A 17,966-nucleotide genomic window follows, 5' to 3' on the forward strand; every position below is an offset into this window, starting at 1 on the left:
TTGTGCCAATAAAATTAAACAGTAATCTATATATACATAAAAGGCTAAATCCTCCTCACCTCTGAGGTGAAGTACCACCAGTGACCATTAGAGGTCACTCCATAAACCAAGTTACTACTTAATAGAATCTGTAAAGACAGAGATTGGAGGTAGGGACTAAGCGTCATTTTCAGGGCTGGAATTAAGTAACTGGCCGCCCATAGGCACAACAATGTGTGACGCAGGCGACCCCCCCCCCCCGCGCGCATTTTGCGGGCCCCCGCAACGCCCCTCCCTCACGTTCCTAGTGGGAAATACGGCCCTGATTATTTTGATGGGCTTTTAACTAGTTAATCAAATAAACTACCTGAGGGAGGGAGGAAGGAGCGAGGGCTTTCTCATAAAGCCATAGAAGCACAATTCTTAAACATCATTCCAGGCATTGTGATGCAAGCTGCCACGGGCAATGAATGAGCTAAGGAGCACACATACACAATGCAGATGGTAGCGTGAACATCTTTGTCTCTGTTCAGTGGTGCACAAATGAATACAAATCCTCAAGGTCAATGAAAGCAAAATACACTGTACAGTAAGAGGCAAATAAACAGGCAGATTCTATGAAAAGCAAATACTGTGCATACAATTTTTTTTATCACTTTACCATAATAAGTGTGTTGTTATTTTGGTCCTTCCAGATTTCCATGGGCCAGATGTTGCAGGATTTTGGAAAATTCTTGGGTATGTTCCTGCTTGTGCTGTTCTCATTCACAATTGGACTGACGCAGCTCTATGACAAAGGATACAAAAACAATGAACCGAAGGACTGCGTTGGGATCTTCTGTGAACGCCAGAGCAATGACACTTTCCACTCGTAAGTTTCTGAACTACATGAAACTTTTTTAAAATGATGTTTATCTGATAATCGACACACATTCATTCTTAACCCTTTGAGTGCCAAGTACTGTACACCGTTGGCATGTGCACCACTACACCATTGGCATGTGCACCAGTACTCCATAAGTAGCCCATTACTTAAAATACCTTTGCATTACTTAACCATAAAACCCTTATCTAAAATAAGTGAGCCGACACCAAATAATTCACACGTACAAGAAATAAACACACTGACACCAAGAATTAAGTTTAAAAAGGTCAGAGGAATATTTATTAAAGACCTTGAAATCTAAACTAATAAATTTGGAATTTGAAATTTGGGTTTTTGAGCCCTAACTTTAAGCTAAAGGTTGGAGGATGGCAAGACTAAGCTGCTACCAACACGCCAGCCCAGTCAACTTGATATACGTAGAAAAAACAGAAACTGCAGGAGGGGTTCACCACCGCCTCCTAACTGGCACAACCTGCATCGTGAGGGTCTCACCACCCCCTAACCTGGCTGAGCCCTAAGCGGACGGTCCCGCAGGGGAACACCCCCTGTCCACCCGCATGGGAAGGACCACCCGCCGTCCTACGAAAGGGATGGTGCCCCACGATGACCACTTGTGCCCCCCTTTGACCGCTGGCTGGTAGCGGCTTCCCGCCACCACAAGGTTAACTAACCGCAGCCTCCATCCCCAAAAGAAACAATATAACAACCCGGGAAAAAACCTAAGCAACTATTCAAGCCCACAAACGGTAGATGTCCTCCAGGAACATGCAGTTTTTTCCGCGCCTTCTCAATAGCTGAGGTCCGGACAGCACCTCTCCAATGGAATCGAGGGATAATTTCTGACCAAACTATCCTCACCTCGGGCCAATGCGCCCGTACGGCCACCAAATCAGACTTGATACTTAAAATCAAGTCGATTCCCTTGACCATACCCATGTCATTGCCACCTAGATGGATGACCAACCACTGGGGACGGCCCCAATTCCTTTCATGCCTAAAAAGCTCGCTCAAGAACTCACTCCAGCGCATACCTCTCACCCCTATCCACTTGACTGTCCTGTTTCCCAAATAATCATGTGACCTCCTTCCCATTGGGTGTCTCCCTGCCCAATAAATGAAGGAATGGCCAATGAGCCATATCTGCCCCGAGGATTCCATTGAAACTGAAAAAGAAGAATCCTTACCGTCAGTAATTTATCAATAAACAAAACTTAAAATATTCAACCCATGTGAAGGAGAAAACTTAAAAAACCTCCCGTGGACCTTGGTTTGCCAATTGAATTAAGGCCCCCTCGGAGGAAAAAGTAAAAGCAACCTTCACACCCACGATTCCTGAACGCTGTCGTTCAAAAACCGGGAGTAAACTTACGTTTTAGGGTTGGCGCAACAGGCGCAACTACAATTTATCTAATCTCACATAACTCTTATACGCATCAGACTTCCACCGGCCTAGCGCCTGGATCGCCCCTGGGGACAACCCAGCTACCGCGGCCTGTGTAGCTGACCCAATCCGAAAGGAATGGGTACCATACTCTTGAGGCGAGAGCCCCAGCACACTCAGACAACGCTTTAACACAGCTGAAAATTGAAACTTGGAGAGCGCAGACTTATCACCATGCAACAGAAACTGCCCCCCAACTCCTACTGGTCGGATCCCCAAATAAGACTGCGCCAACTGAACTGGGCAAATCTCCGGCTCGCCCTGCGCTTGCAAAATAACCCACTTACCTTTCCCAGCTTGATCCGTCTTGGATCTCGCTATCTTGCAACACACGCTATCGCTGCGCAGCTGCACCTCGCTGAAAAGCAACCCAGACTTACCATCCGTCTTGCTCTTGGCAACCAGCTCGCTGACCCGAAAAGCCCCCAAAAATGCGAAAACAAAAGCCGTGCGAAACAGAAGTATCTCGTAATCGGACTCGCCAACTTCCGCCAAGGCCCCCACTAAATTCCTTAACAACGCCAAATCAATAGGCCGCCTCGCATCCTTTCCCACCGGAACAGCCTTTGCCCAACCTTTCATTGCTTTTCTCAGGACAAAAGACCGCGTGGGGTCCTCCTGACCCCGTATCCGCGAATGGAAAGCAATGCCCGCAAGGGCAGTGGACATGGCCCCTTTTGCCCTCCCTGCTTTGAAGTGCTCCCAAGCAAAAACGCATAACCTATCTTCCAAGGACTCACCTTCCTGACCATACCTACTCAGAAAAGCCTGCCAATCCCTCCAAGCCGCGTCATAAGCCTTCTGCGTGGAAGGCGCCAAGGCATTTCTGGCCAATCCCACTATACCGGCTCGATAATCTGCCAGATATAATGCGGGCAGGTTAAACCTACTTCCGCGGCATCCGGCACCAACTCTCTAAACTTTTCCCACTGAAAACGAGACAGGGCATCTGCTATCTTGTTGTCGATGCCGGGAACGTGACATGCTGAGAAGACCACATTGAACCTCAGACATTGCAGTACCAAGTGCCTAAGTAACCGCAAGGCCAAAGGGCACGAAGTCCTTTGATTGTTGATGGTGTGCACAACCCCCATGTTGTCACAACGAAAAACAACCTGCTTGTCTGCCAACTCCCGGGCCCACAATTCCAATGCCACCACAATCGGAAACAATTCCAACAGCAGCAAATTCCTCGTGAAACCCCTGTCCACCCATGAGTCCGGCCACCCCTCAGCGCACCACTCCACCCCAAAGAACGCCCCAAAGCCTACACTGCCCGATGCGTCAGTGAAAAGCTGCAAAGCACTATTATAACAAGGGGGAGATGGCCACAACACGACCCTGTTGAATGACTCCAAAAAAGAAGACCAAACTCGCAAATCGTCCCTGATTTCCTTGGACAGATAAACCGAATGGTGCTGTCTAGCGACACCAGCGGTCGCCCTCTCCAATTTCCTGCTGAAGGCACGCCCCATAGGTATCACCCTACATGCAAAATTAAAACAGCCCAGCAAGGACTGAACCTGTTTCAGCCGCACCTTCCTTTTTGCCAGACAATCCTGTATGAGGCCCAACCATTTATGCACCTTGCTTGCTGGTAAACGACAACAACCTTCCCTCGTATCGATTTCAATCCCAAGGTAACACAAACAGTGCGTGGGGCCCTCGGTTTTTCCCTCCGCAATGGGGACCCCCAACACCCCTAAAACCTGCTCAGTAGTTTCCAACAAACTCTTACAGACCGGACTACCCTCAGGACCTACAAAAAGGAAATCATCAAGATAGTGCGCAATACCCTGACAACCCGAAGCCCTCTGAATGCACCAATGAAGAAAACTGCTAAACTTTTCAAAATATGCGCAGGACACCGAGCAGCCCATAGGCAAGCACCTATCCACAAAGAAATCCCCTTCAAATTTAAAACCCAGAAACCGCAAAGATTCTGGGTGAATCGGGAGTAACCTGAAGGCTGACTCAATATCGACTTTTGCCATTAAAGCATTCCGCCCACACTCTTGAACCAAACCCAAAGCCTCCTCAAACAACTGGTACTTAACTTTGCAAAGTTCCTCGGGTATGGCATCATTAACCGAACCCCCTTGTGGGTGTGAAAGATGCTGTATTAATCTAAACTTACCCGGGGTGCTTTTGGGAACCACCACAACTGGGGAGATACATAAACCTTGCAAAGGTGGGACACTAAATGGGCCACACATGCGCCCCCGCCTGATTTCCCCAACAACTTTCTCCAAAACAATGTGGGGGAAATCCCTGGCAGATTTCAAATTCCTAGATGCCACCACCTGAACTGAACCCCTAATGGGCAACCTAAACCCAAAACTGAAACCTTCCCATAAAAACCGAGCCACCTCGGCATCGGGATACCCTTTGAGCCACTTAGCAAGTTCGGAAACCACCACCGGCGAATACGCCTTACTTGTGACTTCCCCCGGTTTCCCCGGCGTCAGCTGACTTCCCAGCTGGGGCTGCAGTGCAGTCCTTTGCTGGATGATTGCCCCCGCAAACTCTGCAGGAGTGACGAAAATGATAGTTCGCCCCTCTGGTGCACTTGCCATCATTAAAAGCAAAGCATTTGCCCTTACCCACTATCTTGGCGGCTGGAGATGCCGCCACCACCGGTTTCTTCGCCACCCCCTCCCCCGGGGGCTTGGTCTGCTGCGTGACCGCCAACCAGACCTCCACATCTTTAAACCCCATGGGCAGCACTGGGTTACCATCCTGCTTACGACAAAATTTTTCGTCATAGTCTCTCCAGGAGTAACCCTTTGTTTTTAGGTACATCTCATGTACCAAAAACAAGTACTTCAACACATTGGGATACTCCGCAGGCCTGGTTTCCGCATAACAGGCTGCAAAAACCAAGAAACCCCTCAACCACTGATGGAAATTCCTAAATGCATTTTCACCAATGCCATCTACCTTTTTCGCCTTATCAAAGGCCTGTCTCATGTCCTCCGTAAGGGTGAACATGTCAACGTATTTCCCTTTCTTAATCTTTTCCCTCATCCTCTTACGGAGACCCCTAGTGACCGCGGTATTCGCACAATGCACCATTTCGGTAAACAAAGGAGGGTCCGTAGGAGGTGGTGCCGTACTTGCCACCTTGTCCTTACTCGATGCCTTAGCCACATGACGCGCAATGAGCCTAGCTAGCTTACGCGGGCGACGCGGGGAATCCGACCCCACGCTGGTGCTATCGCTATCAGAAGAATCACATGATGAATAAGTAACAGCACACTCACCAGCCCCTGACGTCCCCGGAACTTCGTCAGCCGCAACGGCCAACCCGGAACCTGCCAATGTTGAACCCGCTGTCGCCCTTGGTTCTTCTCTGACGTCCCGACTTCTCCTTCTGGAAACGACCGTTGATGCTAGAACGCTTGTATCCTGTGAACACACAACTGGGAGGGGGGAAGACGGCAACAAACTGCCCCTACCTCCTGCCCCCACCGGCGAGGCCAATGGAGGTGGAGCTGACACAGTGGCACTGGGTGGGGGCCCCCTTGGCATCGGGGGGACCCCCGCTGGCGAAAAAACACTTTGCCCCCCCAGCACGCCACCCCCGACCTAGAGCCCTGGACTGCCCTGGCCCCTTGGGGATGGCCAGGGACCTGTAGGGACGAAACCTTGATCCCAACCATAGCCGGTGGAACTATGGGGGCTGTACCCCTGTGCCCCAGTAGCCCACAGGAGCGGCTGACTTGTGGGGACACCCAGCATGCCCGTGGAAAATTGTGGCCCGACACCCTGGACCGCCTGGTGTCTCCAGGGTAAAATCTGTGGCCATGCCCCGTACCCCCCACCCAAAGGGGGCTGAAAATACGGGGAGCTCGTGGGGGGCCACTGCCCGGGGAAACCCCCGGCGGGGGAAACCTGGGCCAATGGTCCCGCAGGGGCCCCTTGCCATGAAGGCGTGGACATGCCTCCCCCCCATGACGTTATGGGCTGTACCCCTAAGTGGGGGCCCTGCAACTGTAATGACGTCGCCACTGTACTTCTAGAGTACACCATCTGCCCTAGCGCCCCAGATCCCATAGGCATACCTGCAGAAAAGACCACTGGGTTCCAGGGTGGATTAACCCCTAAAACCCTCCCAACGCTATCCATAGGATTTGTACCTATAGCTGTGTGTGGCAGGTTGATTCCCCCCAGGCCAGAGGTGACCCCTGCTCTGGGATCCATAATCCCCGCGCCAGCAGCAGCTGCTGCTGCAGACTCCCATGTCCCCCCTGGGACCATGCCTCCTCCCCCCCCGATCCGGGCACTGGAGCTTCCCTGTACCACACTCCCCCCCTCCCCACTACCCCCTGCCAAGACAGACAAACTCCCTCCCCCAGCAGCACCCCGCACAGTGTCTCTCCCCGCAAGGGAAGAGACTGCAGCCCCACTGTTTAAATTTAACTCCCCAGGCCGTGCGCCCTCCGGCGTCGCGACCTGAGTTGACAGAACGGGAGCAGCCAGGCTCCCTGGATCCGGCATTGATGACGCTGGCATCGCGTCAGCCGGCGCCGGGGCCTGCTGCGTTCCCGGAGACCCACCTGACGACACCAGCAATGCCGCGAGCCCCGCGCCAGCCGGCGCCAAGGCCCGCGACGTCCCCTCCACCCCGTCCTCTGCCTGCATCGATGAAGCGGGCCTCGCGCCGGCCGGCGCAGGGTCCCGCGTCATCACCTCAGACCTGTCCGCCGCCTGAGTCTCACCGCGAGCTTCAGGCGCCGGACTGGAAGTCCCCAGCGTCGCGTCCAAAACGGACGCGACCTGGGGTAATAGGGGCACACCAACACCCGCCGAGGGACCCGGCAAGGCCCGGACCTCGGCGTCCAGACCACCCACCGGCTCCCCGACGGGGGCAGCCGCGAGCGCGACCCCCGGTGCAGCGCTGGCCACGCTCACCGGGGAATCTTGCATGACAGGCGGCAGCAGCAGCCCCGGAGCCAGGCTCACCCCAGGTGAGCCTGCCTGAGTGGAAACCTCCTGCACCCCAAGTACCCTCACCCGCGGACGGTGGTACCCCGCCGCAGCTAACGGGCGGGCCGCATCCACAAGGCGGCGAGGGGGGGGGGCAGAGCGTCTCGGACGGGGCATAATAATCAAATAAATGTGACAGTAAGCCGAAAAAGTTATCTTACCTGAGATCCGCGCAGGACTCCAGCACTTCCAAAATGGAAAAGAAGGAAGAGGTCACATGATCTTCTGACTTAAGTAACCTATACCTGGCTACTCCCCTTAACCTCCTGATAGGTCCCTGCCTGAACACCAGCTTGTATCCAGGCAGAAAACAGACAGACTAAGTTTTACCCTTGCTGAACTTTCTGTGAACCTAAGTCAGGGCTCTTATATGGCTTCTGGCTTATGCAGCCCTCAGCCACTCTTAGGTTGTGCACCCATACGCCATTTGTATGTACAGTGCACCACTACTCCATTGACATGTGCACCCCTACTGCATTAGCTGTGCACCAGTACTCTATTAGGATGTGCATAATGTATGTACTCCATTTGGATGTGCAGTGCACCAGTACTCCACTGAGATGTGCACAACCAAACATTGAGGTGGCGCATCGCAGAGAATTTACCCTTCACCCCTCCACCCTTCCCCCAGTATCTGATATAAATGACCATGTTGTAATTTATAATAATCATGAATAAAATGCGAAGCAGTTATAAAATAAATGTTTTTATTATGTGATAAAAAAAACATACAATAATCTAAGGATGCTTTACATAAATACAATATAAAAATAGGAAAATAAATGACACCATAAAGTGCACAGCAAAAAAATATGAAATAAAACTAATGTTTATGTAAACACTGAGTACAGTAGCAAATTCCTTCAATGCATATTTATATTGATTAGTCATTTTAAAAAGCATTGCTGCATTTGGTATTTGAATTGCAGGTAGAAGCAGCCCAGGTCCCAGTAATAGCTGGGAGCAAACCTGAAACATTGGAGGTTATTCAGATTGAATCAGTCCCCCGTGCGTTTTCACGGGGCACCAATGATTTTGTGCACATGTGCAGATGAATGGGTGCGAGCGGGCACAGCAAACCACAGGTTTGCCATCCCGCTCGCACCTAGCAGTGCGGGTGGGGGTCGTGGGGCGGCGGCGGGGGGCATAGCCCATGGAAATGCCCAGTGTTTCATGGCCGTTCCCAAGAAAATGCTTTAAGTATTTATATCCTTCTGGAGATATGGCCTCCAGAACTGAACACAGTACTCTAGATGAGGTCGTACCAATGACCTATACAGGGCCATTATTACTTCTGATACCTCTCTCTATGCAACGAAGCATCTGACTTGCCTTTAGGTCCCCTGAAATAGTGACACCTAGATCCCTCTCTTCCTCAGTAGTTTCCATTATAGTGCCATTTATACTATACGTAGTCTTTGGATTTTTGAGACCCAAGTGCCTGATTTTGCATTTTTTGGCATTAAACTGTAGTTGCCATGCTCTTGACCATTCCGCTAATCTACCCAGATCATCAATCATTTGTTTTACCCCTCCTGATGTGTCTACACTGTTGCATACCTTTGTGTCATCTGCAAAAAGGCACATTTTACCCTCAATTCCATTTCCATTCTATTTGGTATCACCAATAAAGATATTAAAAAGCACTGTTCCAAGTCCAGATCCCTGGGGCACCCCACGTGTAACCTTTCCCTCCTTTGACTGTACTCCGTTTACGACAACTCTCTATTTTCTGTGCTGCAACCACGGTCTTATCCATTCAACTATCTTAAAATCCAATCCCATGATCTTCCCCCAGTAAACCCATGCGGTTTCGGATCCTGTAAATTGCTGGTTTTGAGATATGCTACAACTCTTTGTTTTAAGTGTGTTTCCATCAATTTCCCTACTACTAATGTAAGGCTCACTGGACGACAGTTGCTTACCTCCTCCTTTCTTCCACTTTTGTGCAGTGGGACTACATTTGCTGTTTTCCAGTCCTCTGGGATTACTCCAGTAGCTAGTGACTGGTTGAATAATGCTAAGTGAAGGAATCCGTATGTTTGTTTTAAAACTGTAAAGCTGTACGATCAGCATGATCTTATATGCACTTACTGTGCTGCATGTAACCTGTAGAATATTGCACTCCTGATTACACTACTGTGTATTGCACATATGTACAGTATATCACAAGTATTGACTGGAGTGGAAGATTCTATGTAGATGACCATTACTTTCTCTTGTTGCAGGTTTATTGGGACATGTTATGCTCTGTTCTGGTACATCTTCTCCCTGGCGCACGTGGCTCTTTTTGTGACCAGATTCAGTTACAACGATGATCTCCAGTCTTTTGTGGGAGCATTAATTGTTGGTACATACAACGTGGTGGTTGTGATTGTACTGACCAAGCTTCTTGTGGCCATGTTGCACAAAAGCTTCACCCTCATAGCTGTAAGTGATCTACTCCACTGGCAACTAAAGTGTTCTGTTCTTTGATGTGTTATATAATGTATAATTAAGAGCCATTTACTGTGACATGAGTGCACTGTTAGAAGGAAATTTACTAAGATTGGAGTTCTATTGAAGATGGTATTTTTTCTGTTTATTAAGGTACAGTATGATCCCTCGCTTAGCTCAAACACCTCATCATTAACCTTACAGTCTCCTTTCATAGTGCTAAATGTATCCCAAATACTAACCCTTTTTAAAGATTGAAGGCCTAGTATTAACTCTAATCCAAATGTAAAGCTAACATAGCAGGGGATAGTTATTGGGAATCCTGAAAAGTGTCATGTGGTTGTAGATAAAAAATGAGTGTCTTCTTTTTCATTTGTAATTATGGGAACTGTAGCTATAGGTCCAGTAAGTGGCTTCAGTAAGAGTAAGAAAGGGGGCTGCTCTTGATAATTGTATAAAGGGGCAAGTGTTTTATGGTATGTCCTCTGACAACACTATATAACAGTGATGAGAAACCAGAAATAAGATTGGCAGCAGTATTCATATGCACGGAACCTTCTAGTCAGAGCCATCGTAGCATATGGGCCTAACGAGCATTATTCAAAAATACTAAAAGCCAGCTGGGTACAGTAGGATTTCAGTGGTTTTGTCGTCACTGCTTTAAATTGCATCTGACATGGGAAAGAGAGCTGTGTTTTAGCATAAACGCCACCAATTTGATAGCAGATTTTAGGCTAGTACAGTGGGGATCATCCAGGTGCGGTCAGAGTTTCTATCATTGTTGCTTCCTTGAAAGAAGCAGTGAAAGTGCTGTATGGTAATGCAGCAGGAGGCGTCTATAACAAGCAGAAGCCTCCCGCTGAACCAACCTAAAAAAGGTGAGGTTGCCCATAGCAACCATTCAGATGTCTATCATTTCTGTGTTGCATACTACAAACTGATAGACAGAATCACCCTTTTCATTTTTAGAAGCTTTAGTAAATATACCCACTATGTTTCCTTGATACGATTATTTCCATCTTTTTCCTCCTGTCTACCTCATCCGCACTCTACCCATGGTTTAGCCAACCCCTTCTGAGTATGAACATAATCCTTTATTCTACACCCATTCCCACATCTATATTTACTCATAATATATCCCTCATCCTAACTCTCTCTACCCTCCTCTGTCTCCCATTAATCCATTATCACTCACTTCTCCCCCACAATGTGGTGGTCCCGATACAACCCCATTAAGACCTGATCCCTCCCTTCTACACCTGTCTCCTCTCCTCACCTCCCTCCGCATCACACCAAACTCCCTCCCTGCCCATCACCTGCAGTATCCCTTCCTAGCCCATGAACCAGCACCATCACTACACTCCCCCAATGCCTTCTGCCAAATAATCTCACCTCCATGCTACAGCAACCCTCATAATCTCATCTACATCTCTCTTACAAATTTAGTCCCCTTTTCCTGTACCATCTGTCTGTGACAAACGTATCCCCACAATTGGACCTATTCATTTCAAACTACCGGAATCTCGTAGCCATCACCAAAGTCTAGAATTGCTCCTCTGACACCACTTCTCCTGCAGCTCTTTTTTTTGGTTGTCTCATGTTCTATCACATACCCTGGTCGGAGGACTTCATGGAGGTGGTGTTGGGGTCCTTCTATCCTCCAGTTACTCCAGCTCACACCATCTGACAGATGGCTTTGTATATAGGATTTCTTGATGTTGCATCTTCTTACAGTAATTGGTCTCTTTCTGTCTTTGGTGTTCTAGAACCATGAAGATAAAGAGTGGAAGTTTGCCAGGGCCAAGCTGTGGCTGAGCTACTTTGATGATAAATGTACGCTTCCTCCACCCTTCAACATTATCCCTTCTCCCAAGACTGTTTGCTATTTGTTCAACAGCATGAGTAAATGGATTTGCTCTCATACACCAACAGGAAGGGTCAAGCGGCAGAACAGCCTGAAGGTGAGATTATTCCAGAGTAATCTCTTTCTAAATAGTTCCAGACAGCATAACATCCAACTATTACTGTAACTTTATATCTGAGTCTAGAATGTCACTCCAGGGATTCTAGAAATATGTACCAAGTGTTTGCAGATTTCCATGTGATTTAGTAATTCTCTATGTAATAAGAGAAATGTGCTGACTACGCTAACCTGCACTATATAGCATGATCTTCCAACCTATTAATGAACGTGTTATTGAGCAACTCCTCCATCTCCATCACAGACAACTGAAGCCATTGCACTACATTTCTAGCCTGATTCAGACATGTACACTAGACTGCGTATACGCGCAGCCTAACGAACAGGTAAGCTCCGCCCCGCCCAAGCGTGCTAGCATGCGAGGGGATGTGCACGAGAACACATCCTCTCGCATGCGGCTGAAGGGGAGAGAAATTATTTGATGGCCGCTGACCATCGAATGATTTTTCTTCCCTTCAGTAAAAATAAAAAGGCAGTCCCAAAAACATCGAGACGGGGTCAAACTTGCAGTACTGCAAGTACATCAGAATCACCCCCTCAGTTCCATCACATTCCTTCTCACTTAACTCCTGGTCAGGGCAATGGCCTCACAGCTTGGGACAGTTTCCCCAAATTGAAGCAGTCCTACTAGAATGAAGTGAAATATTATTCACATACTGTACATACTGTACTGTAATGCTGCTTCCTCTCTTACCTGTGCTTCCAGGTACAGCTGCCAGTTGCTTGGATACTAGAATGTTGTCTGACACATTTAGGTAAACTGATAATTACGACAGTGGGCAGTATTCAACGTGAAAAATTCGCCGTGCATGGCGAGAGATTTTTTCTCTCGCCATGCACTCGCCATGTTCCGGAGGGCTCGCTGCCACTCCTGCTCGCTCTATTCAATGTGGTTAAGACTCGCCGCCACTCGAGTCTTAACCCCTGCAGCAGACGAGCGTCCGCGGCAGGGAGCTGGCAGGGAGCCGTGAGACGGTGGCAGCCAGGGAGATTAAAGTCTCCCTGGATGCCCCAGAACATATGTGGAGGGGAGGGGGCTCCCCGGGACCCAGGCAGCACAAGCTGCCCCCCCCCCCCTATAGCCAGCGGGGGACCCAGTATTCACTGCACCCGATCGTGCATATGTAATGATCGGATGCAGTGAATATATGAATATCTAATGAGCGGCTCGAGCGCTCCGGCCCCCTGCTGGCTGCTCTGTGTAAAAAAAAAAATATATATATATATATATATATTTTTTAAATTAAATATATATTCATGTGCTATAAGCAAATGAATAAAAATAACATGCCCCTTCACAGAAAAAAAATCCCGATTTTTTGACACCAAAATTTTTTAAAAAAAACCTTTTAGTTTAAAAGTTCACATTCCAGCTCTCCATGAAAAGATGGAGAATTGCTACACGGCGAGAAACGGCGAAAATCACTTAGAAATATGGCGAATATTTCACATTGAATAGGGTTGCTCGCTTTTGGAGAGCAAAATGCTCCGTCCAAGGTGAAAAAAGCACAAATTCGCCATAAAACAGGGCGAATTTTTCTCATTGAATACTGCCCAGTATCACCTGCTGGGGAGCTGAGCAGTTACTGAGCCTTTCCTGCTATCAACCTGCCTAGACATTCATTCAGGATCATTTACATATTTACCTATTTACCTCCAAACTGCCCCAGCAACATATTAAGAGCGTTCATATTTAATACAGAGGCTGCACATTAAATTACTAGCTGCCACTTTAAATAAAAACCTTTAGTAAATGCATAAATGTGACAGAAGGCAAAGACAGCTCATATATCCTTTTACTCTAATTGATTATGTGAGACAAACATTACCCATAACACGAGAAATATGTCAGAAGGAAGAATGAAAAGTTGCAATGAAGGAGATTTTCCAGTCAACAGTACTGTAGTAGCATTTAAAATGGGATTTTGATCAAAACATTAAAGCATACAGCCCATCGTCAAGGGACCCCGAATTTCTGCAAGTCTCTGCACTAACATATATGCCCAGCACACGATTACATTTCACAATTACATTCCAACCCCTCTGTGCACTTGTGATGGCACCTAAGTAACCAGGAAGCCGGCAGGCAGCAGTGTATGCACTATGACAGTGGTTCTCAACCTTGGTCCTCAGGACCCCCACACAGTGCACGTTTTCCAGGGCACCCGCAGGTGCACAGGTGATGTGGAGCTATCTATCTCACCTGTGATTCTGTGTGAAGACCTGGAAAATGTGCACTGTGTGGGGGTCCTGAGAACCACTGCACTAGGAGGACAAACACAAGCATTTGTGAACAATTAAATGCAGTGAGCTTTATGTACTTTGCAAATGAGCCTTAGAGACATAGGAATTCATTTTGTGCTTTATGAGCTCACAAGTATGGCATTAACGGGGGCTTCTACAAATCACTTCAGTAAAATAAAAAGGGTACAATAGGTAGAAACACAAGAGGCACTACATTACGGGACCACTTGTTTTACTTTGTGTCGGTTTTCTCAGCTGACTTTAAGGAAGAACAGATGGTAAGCTGATATATGTGAAGAAGGCCTTACACTTGGGGATGCCCCAGGCAGATTGCTGCGATGCAGGCCATCATTATCTGACTGTAACCAATAGCAACATCTGGACTGAAGCTGATGTGCAACATTCTTAACCTAAAACTGTCACAGCTGATCACTGATCACAGCTACTAGTCCTATATCACCTTCCTTAGGCTTAACTCTACAGCTAGCATACTACACTGACTTGAACTCATTTATCTGACTGTATTATTCTCTGTCTCATGTATAGTTGTCATTCACAACAAGAAGTCCGCATCAACTGTAATTCTCATTTGCCTAATGATATAACACATGAGCGCTAAAAGGAAAAAGGTTACATGAGGGTTCTACAGGGCAGTCACACCTCTGCTGCACTAGCAGTTGTATACAGGACAGGCTACTCATACGCTGCCATATAGGGAGAAATTGACTAAGAATACGAAAGAATACTTTTGCATACGACTGACACCGGGCCCAAGGGACGGCCTGGTTCCCAAAAATACGGGGGCCAAAATGAGTAGGAGTCTGTGCTGGTGTCGGGTGAAGCTCCCACAATGACCCAGCAATAAATCACTGACGTCACTGGGAGGGTGGAGTAGAGCGGCGGTGTCACTGGGGGCAGGGGAAGGAGGCATCACTTGGAGCTGACGCTGCCTCCTCCCTATAGTGTGAACGGGACGCTTGTCCCAGGTTATCCATTTACACTGCCCAGCAACACCGGTCTGACCCAGGTAAAACCCTTCTTTTAACCTGGGTCGGATTACCGGGTTGCTGGACAAAGGATTTTGCAAAAGGTCCTTTCACACTGCACAGTGACCTGGATTGACCCAGCAAACAACCCAGGTTGGACCCGGGTTATTTTTCTGATGTGAAAGGGGTATAACAATGTTAGATTGGTGAGCCGGGTCCATTAAATATTCACACTGAATCATCATGTACCCTGCACTGTCTGCAGAATTTACCCCTTGGGTAAGAGAGGCAGGTAGTGGGGTGTCCGTAGTTGGGGTATATTTAATGTCACGTCTGTTGGCATTACTTGTGGAGAATTGGGACAAAGAAAGCCATGTACCTGGCCCATCATACCACACTCTTAGAGTGAGGCACTCTTCTTTCTACAAGCTACGTCTCTTTCAGGGGGAGATTTATCAAAGCTTGGAGAGAAGTAGAGGCTAGGGAAGAAACAGAGAATTACCCCTGTGTAAAGCATTAGTGAGGTCCACACCATAAGGAGCATACTGTATTATGGAGCTGGAGACATTCCAGAGAAGTGCAAATAAAATGAATAAGGGCATAGAAGGTTACCAGGTTAGGAACGTTTATGTTAGTGAAAAGGCATTTAATTCGGGGACATGATCAAGGGACAATACAGTGAACTGTCAGGTGATCTGTTTACCAAGAGGTGTATGCACAGGACACGTCGCCATCCCCTAAGGTTAGAGGAAACCACAGGAAAGGATTCTTCACAGTCAGGGCAGACAAGATGTGGAATTCTCTGCCAGAAAAGATTGCGATTCAATTCATTTATTTAAGAAGGGGTTAGACTCATTTTTAGAGGAAAAAAAAAATCCAGGGTTGCAACCAATAATTATGCCCGGTATGACAACCAAAAAATTGTCCTGACCAAAAATTGTCTTGGAATATAGAATCGTCGTAGATAGGGATTAATACAGCATAAATGGAAAAATAGGTGGAGCTCAATGGACTGATGTATTCTGTCAGCCTCACAAACATTGGGGCAGATTTATTAAACTAGGTTAAATGATGAAGTGGCTGGTACTTTATCGTCGGTCAATCAGCTCCTAACTGCCAAGTTACAGGCTGGTTTGGAAAAATAACAGTTAGGAGCTGACTGACCAGTGATAAAGTACCAGCCACATTATCATTTCACCATGCTTTATAAATCTGCCCCTATGTCACAAAGTAATGTAACAGCCAATCAGCTCCTAACTGCCATGTTACAGGCCGAGCTAGAAAAAATAGCAGGAGCAGAGGACTTTGTACTTTGGGCAAGATTCGCTAGGCTGCATATATTCGCTGACTAGCGAGCAGGTAAATGCTGCACCGTCGAACGCAACCATTCCACCGCCGAGCGAATCCCCCCAACTGCAGCTGCACGGAGGAAAAATCATTTGATGGTCTCTCACCAGTGCATTATTCTTCCTCTCTTTGGTATGAAAAGTAAATCTAGACTTACTTTTCATATGGTCGCTTTCCACTGAATTGGGGGCGGGCACTGGGGTCATGCTTCACCGCTGGCACACACCTGCGCATCGGATCCAATACATTGTGAATGCTAAAAAAGTACCCGCGGTGTGCTGCTAATGGATCCGATCCGATATATTTTATGTTTAACATGTTCAATCTGTAAGGTCCGACCCGAAGCACACGTGACTGCACCTCGGGTCACACACATCAGATTTGGGCTGATTTCTTGGCCCGATCCACCGGGAGTGGGTGAAATTGGCCCAAATCATTCTAGTGTATGGGCCCCTTTTTTCTTTGAGATTCCAAGTGCGGGTATCCAATTACGGTAAGTGGCAAATGTTATCACAAGGGGCTATCCTATTGAACATGAAAAGCTGCCACGGGCTGTGTGTCTAAAGCTGGGCAGGCACTAGAACTTTGTATGTCCCAGCGATGGTACGATGCAATGTAATGATACATCAGTAAGCTGTGTGAGCACTATAATCAGTACAGAAAGTTAGTGTTCAGTTCATCACGCATACACTCATGTGTTCAACTTAACGGTTGTTTGATATTTGCAGGAATGGAAGAGTCTCCGGCAGAAGAGAGATGAGAATTACCAAAAGGTCATGTGCTGCCTTGTGCATCGGTACTTGACTTCAATGAGACAGAAGATGCAAAGCACAGACCAGGCCACCGTGGAAAACCTAAACGAGCTCCGTCAGGATCTTTCCAAATTCCGGAATGAAATGAGAGATCTTCTTGGCTTCAGGACCTCCAAATATGCAATGTTCTATCCAAGGAACTAAGACTGTCAATGGACAGCAGACTCTTTTCTGACCAGGAATATTTTTGTTCTGAAATTTTCTGCATTTGCTTGTGGCAGTATTTCATAGTCTCACATGTGAGGCTGGTGTCACCTCTGTGTGTGTGTGTGTTTGGGTAGCAGTGTGTTTCTGCTCTATATAATGCCCAGAATAAAAGTTAGGAATGTTTCCATGGGCATCTATGAGTATTTTATAATTACTTGGAGAAATGTATATTTGGTACTTGTTTCCTATCTGGGCGCCCATCGCGGGCATCGCGTGTACATCGCATGCCATTATAATGACATGCGATGCGACCGACGCGATTACCGCGATTTTACATAGGGAACAATGTTAAATGTTCCAATTGACCCGATTTCACATAGGGAACAATGTTAAATGTCCCAACTGACCCGATTTCACATAGGGAACAATGTTAAATGCCCCCCCCCCCCCCCCCCCCCAATTGTTAACGCCACTCCACGATCAACGTGAACCCGAAGCGTGGCGAGCGCAGCGAGCCCGCGAGGGGCGGCGGTACGCGTCCTCCGACCTTTTCATACCCCTACTATCCACTAGGGCGTGGAGTGAGAATAGAATAGTGTGGTGAGCGCAGCGAGCCACCGAGCCCGAAGCGTGGCGAGCGCAGCGAGCCCCGCGAGGGGACGCGGATACCTTCACATGTATCCACATCCCCTTGCGGGCTTCACAGGTGTCCGCGTCC

General features: G+C 47.8%; 1 protein-coding gene across 2 annotated transcripts in view; it reads left to right on the forward strand.

Annotated features, from left to right (window-relative positions):
- TRPC1 (transient receptor potential cation channel subfamily C member 1) overlaps positions 1–17,645 on the forward strand; it is a 71,843-nt gene extending 54,198 nt beyond the window's left edge. Inside the window, exons 11-14 of one of the 2 annotated variants that reach the window (XM_083177991.1) lie at positions 675–850; positions 9,524–9,725; positions 11,498–11,692; positions 17,018–17,645. In XM_083177991.1, coding sequence (XP_083034117.1) covers positions 675–850; positions 9,524–9,725; positions 11,498–11,692; positions 17,018–17,245 — 801 coding nt within the window. In that variant the 3' untranslated portion in view covers positions 17,246–17,645. The remainder of the gene's footprint in view (positions 1–674; positions 851–9,523; positions 9,726–11,497; positions 11,693–17,017) is intronic. The other variant, XM_083177992.1, reaches the window with a different exon arrangement.
- The last annotated feature ends 321 nt before the right edge of the window (positions 17,646–17,966 follow it).

This window comes from Crinia signifera, chromosome 3, assembly GCF_055691185.1.
Source record: "Crinia signifera chromosome 3, ASM5569118v1, whole genome shotgun sequence".
Classification (NCBI taxonomy): Eukaryota; Metazoa; Chordata; class Amphibia; order Anura; family Myobatrachidae; genus Crinia; species Crinia signifera.